Here is a 4,556-nt window from a genome sequence, read left to right as displayed (position 1 = left end):
GCAGCAACAGCAGCAGCAGCAAGAACAAGAGCAGGAGGAAGAGGAGGAGGTTTTGTGCTTGGTAGGATGTTCACCTGCTGCGGCAGCTGCTCTTGTTGCTGCTGCTGCTGCTGATGCTGCTGATGCTAATGCTGCTGCTGATGCTGATGCTGTTGCTTCTGCACGTAGGTATACATATATATATATATATATTTATCTATACTTTAATACTTTTTTTATATTTTGTTTGCAGTCAGCAGATGAATTGATTTGTCTCCTCGCGTCTTTGGATTACTGCGCCGCTGTTTGGAGCCCCGTACCCTCTAAAGCCCGCATTGTTGCTCCTTCTGTAAGGGTTTAGGGTTTAGGGTTTAGGGTTTAGGGGTTAGGGATAGGGTTAAGAGATTAGGGTTTAGGGTTTAGGGTTCAAGGGTTAGGATTAAAAGATAAGGGTTTAGGGTTTTAGGATTAAGGGATTACGGTTCAGGGTTTAGTGTTTAGTGTTTAGGGTTTAGTGCTTAGGGTTTAGTGATTAGGGTTTAGGGTTTAGGGTTTAGGGTGGTGTGTGGCTGCAGTGTATTCGAGCCTCTTTGAATTTTTTGTTCGACTCGCTGGACGTAGATGGAAAAAAATATTTCAGCGCAGCTGACCTTGCGGAGTTCTGGGAGGTGAGGGTTTAGGGTTTAGGGTTTAGGGTTTAGGGTTTATGGGTTTTCGTGGTCCTGTGACGGCCGAGGGCGCGTCTACGCTTCGTTTATTCCCTCGTACATAGCACTTATTCAATGCCTCTCACCCAAAAGGGTTTAGGGTTTAGGGTTAAGGGTTTAGGGTTTAGGGTTTAGGGTTTAGGGTTTAGGGTTTTGTTGCAGGGAACTGCTGCTTGTCTGGCTAGCCGGGGTTTTCCGGCTTGGGTTTTATGCGAGGGTTCGGTGAGGTTAGAAGTTTTAGACAGACTGCAAAACAAAAGCGAAGTCCTCACCAAACAAGCATGCGTCAACGACTTGGTCAGCCTCTAGGGTTTAGGGTTTAGGGTTTAGGGTTTAGGGTTTTAGAAATTCGGGTTTAGTGTTTACGGTTTGTGGCTTATGGATTGTGGTTAAAAGTGCATGAATAAGTTTTTAGGGTTTAGGGTTTAGGGTTTAGGGTTTAGGGTTTAGGGTTTGGGGTTTAGGGTTTAGTTTGGGTTTAGGGTGTAGGGTTTTTATATCGATTTGTTTTTTCATTGATTTTCTCTCGTGTATTCTCCAATTATGTTTATTTCTCTGTTCATATAATATATATATATATATATATATATGTATATATATATGTGTATATATATATATATATTTATTTATTTATATTTATATAGATGTGTCTATTTATCTATTCATTTATTTATGAGTTTGTTTGTTTATTTATTTGTACATTTACTGATCCATTTTATCGTTTTTTAATTTATTTATTCATTAATCTGTTTGTTTTTCTATCTATTTATTTATTTATCTGCATTCATCTATTAACTAATTAATTAATTAATTAATTAATTAATTTATTTATTTATATATTTATTTATTTATTTATTTTCAGACCCAAGGCCGGATGTTGTTTTGTTTATTAATTTCTCCTTCGTTCTTCCGCGTCTTTGAAATGAGGGAGCAGCAATGCCCAGGGGTAAATGCGGTGTATAGGCACCTCAAATAAAAGATAAATATATATATATATATATATATATATATATCAATAAGCTTAAATAACACTCAGTAATTGCATTAATAACACACATAAAGTAATATAATATATAATATAATATATATATGTATTTATTTATTTATTTAATCCATGCATACGTAACAAGTCCTCTTTCTTCAGGGTTTAGGGTTTAGGGTTTAGGGTTTAGGGTTTGAGTGTTTGTTTTTCAGGCCCCTTTGATTCCAGGAGACCCTGTGATGGTTAAGTCAGAAATAGATGTAGATATGCCCTAGTTGTAATTGCAGTTAATAAGTTTGAGGTGTATATACACCTGAAGACTTTTCTTTGAATACCCCAAGCCCTAAACCCTAAACCCTTTTAATGCTTTTCCTTGCGGATTTATTTTCTTCTGTCTCTCGTTTTTAATTCGCGGTTTTTGATGTGCTTTGTTTGCGCTCATGGGCCCACTACAAACCCTAAACCCTAAACCCTTTTCAAACCCTAAACCCTTTTCAAACCCTAGCCCCTCCTCAAAGCCCTAAACTCTCCTCAAACCCTAAACCCTCATTAAATCCTAAACCCTTATTAAATCCCAAACCCTCCTTAGACCCTAAACCCTTCTCAAACCCTAAACCCTTCTCAAACCCTAAACCCTTCTCAAACCCTAAACCCTATGCCACGGGAAGCGAGTCAACTCGAAACGTTTTGCCCACTTAAACAAACCCTAGGGTTTAGAGAGGAGCCTCAGGCACCAATATAAAACCCTAAACCCTAAACCATATGTTAATTTAAATGCTTTACCCTATACTTCATGTAGACCCTACGCCCCCTAAACCCTAAACCCTCCTCAAACCCTCATTTTGTCTCTGGGGTGCCAGAAGCGCTGGAGGAAGAGGGGTTTTGTGTTTAGGGTTTAGGGTTTAGGGTTTAGGGTTTAGGGCTTAGCGACAAAAGAAGTCAAGGATTTGTCAATAACAGTTCTACTGCACTCCTTTCTTTTGTTTTTGTTTGGAGTTGTTCAATTGTTTCTTTTTATTAATTATTATTATTATTATTATTATTATTATTATTATTATTAATTAGAGATAAGCAGAAGGCGGTAGTTGTTTAAAGAGAGGAAGGCGGAGAGCTTCAGCTGCGCTGATGCGGTGATCGGGGTTCACTTGCAGCAGCCTGCAAACCACAAACCCTAAACCCTAAACCCTAAACCCTAAGGGGTCAAGCCTACGTACAAGGCTCTGCATCCATAAACAGGTTTGAATTTGCATATCAGGCTCTAGGGTTTAGGGTTTAGGGTTTATTGATTGACACATTCCACCTAGGCTGATCATGTTCTAGGGTTTAGGGTTTAGGGTTTATTAATTGAATAAGTCCATCTAGACTGAATAGGGTCTAGGGTTTAGCGTTTAGCTTCTAGGGTTTAGGGTATAGGGTTTAGGGTTTAGGGTTTAGGGTTTAGGGTTTAGGGTTTACTTGTTGAGGAGCTCCATCCAGGCGGGGCTGCTGAGTGCATCAACTCTGCCTTTTTCTGCGAGAACTCCTTCAATTGCAAGCGGGTGTTTAGGAAAGACAGGCAGCAGCCGGCTCTGCACCAAACCCTAAACCCTAAACCCTAAACCCTGGGTCCCCAACCTCCTCTTTAAGCAACACCCGCACGTTCTCTATGGCGAGACGCCCTTTCTCCTTCAGTCTACCTTAACCTATCCTTTTAGGGTTTAGGGGTTAGGGTTTAGGGTTCAGGGTTCAGGTTTTAGGGCTTAGAGTTTAGGGTTTACGTTTTAGGGTCTAGGGCTTAGGGTTTAGGGTTCAGCCTTTAGGGCTTAGGGTTTAAATTTTAGGGTTTAGGGTTTATGGTTTAGGGCCTAGGGCTTATGGTTTAGGGTGTAGGGTTTAGGGTTTAGGGTTTAGGGTTTGGGGTCTATGGTTTAGGGCTTAGGACTTATGGTTTAAGGTCTAGAGTTTAGGTTTATGATTGGGGTTTAGGGTTTAGGGTTTAGGGTTTAGGGTTTAGGGTTTAGGGTTTAGGGTTTAGGGTTGATACCATGAATGGGAGTTTGTGTATTTCTGGCCATTCTTCTTCTGAAGGAGTGCCGAAAGTTTGCAGTATTCGAAATATGCAGGAGACTTCGCAAGACCCTTCGATTACTTCAGACCCGCACAGACACTCCATTAACACGCACCTGCAGCAGCAGCAGCAGCAGCAGCAGCAGCAGCAGCAGCAGCAGCAGCAGCAGCAGCAGCAGCAGCAAAAAAAAGGAATAGGATAAAAAGAAATAGGAGCTGCAGAGAAAAACTAAACGCAGTAAATACAACCATAAATAATTGTAATAAACGAATATACACAGCAACGCCACAAACTGCAGCAAAAAAAAGCAGCAACAGCAACAATAGCAGCAGCAGCAGCAGCAGTTGTAGCAGCAGCAGCAAGTTCTGTAATAGCGGCAAGTTCAGCAGCAGCAGCAAGTTCAGCAGCAGCAGCAAGTTCAGCAGCAACACTAGCAAGTGCAGAAACAGCAGCAAACACAGCAGCAGCAGCAGCAGCAAATACAGCAGCAGCACCAGCAGCAGCAGCAGCAGCAGCAGCAGCAGCAAATACAGCAGCAGCAGCAGCAGCAGGAAGACGAACCCTACGCTCCATATATCAACAGCCAGAGTGTAGCTGTTGCTTCCTAAAAGAACCTCCAAGGGTCTGTAGTTTAATGTTATTATCTCTGGAGACAGCGCAATGCCCTGCCCACCAGCTTCATTATAGCAGCTATCTGCATCTGCTGCTGCTGCTGCTGCTGCTGCTGCACGCCGCAGAGACGAAGTAGGAGACATCGTAGGCGTCTCCGTATCTTCGCTTTGCAGAGGCGTGCTGCATGTGCTGCTGTTGTTGCTGTTGCTGCTGCTGCTGCTGCTGCTGC

The 4,556-nt window shown here is 41.9% G+C and overlaps 2 protein-coding genes across 2 annotated transcripts in view; one reads left to right on the top strand and one right to left on the bottom strand.

The window, feature by feature from the left end:
• Positions 1–232: 232 nt before the first annotated feature.
• Positions 233–1,943, top strand: EAH_00038380 (hypothetical protein; the record flags this gene model as incomplete). The annotated part of the gene is made up of 4 exons (XM_013395470.1): positions 233–328; positions 555–647; positions 849–983; positions 1,881–1,943. Coding segments are annotated over 4 exons (387 nt in total), but the record flags the coding sequence as incomplete, so codon positions are not given.
• Positions 1,944–2,729: 786 nt separating this feature from the next.
• EAH_00038370 (CMGC kinase, CDK family, putative) overlaps positions 2,730–4,556 on the bottom strand; it is a gene marked incomplete at both ends in the record, with an annotated part of 7,433 nt that continues 5,606 nt past the window's right edge. Inside the window, 3 exons of the mRNA XM_013395469.1 lie at positions 2,730–2,823; positions 3,124–3,236; positions 3,692–3,830. Coding sequence (XP_013250923.1) covers positions 2,730–2,823; positions 3,124–3,236; positions 3,692–3,830 — 346 coding nt within the window. The remainder of the gene's footprint in view (positions 2,824–3,123; positions 3,237–3,691; positions 3,831–4,556) is intronic.

This window comes from Eimeria acervulina, genomic scaffold, assembly GCF_000499425.1.
Source record: "Eimeria acervulina Houghton genomic scaffold, Eah_scaff434, whole genome shotgun sequence".
NCBI lineage: Eukaryota > Apicomplexa > Conoidasida > Eucoccidiorida > Eimeriidae > Eimeria > Eimeria acervulina.
This window is presented reverse-complemented; position numbering and strand designations above follow the sequence as displayed.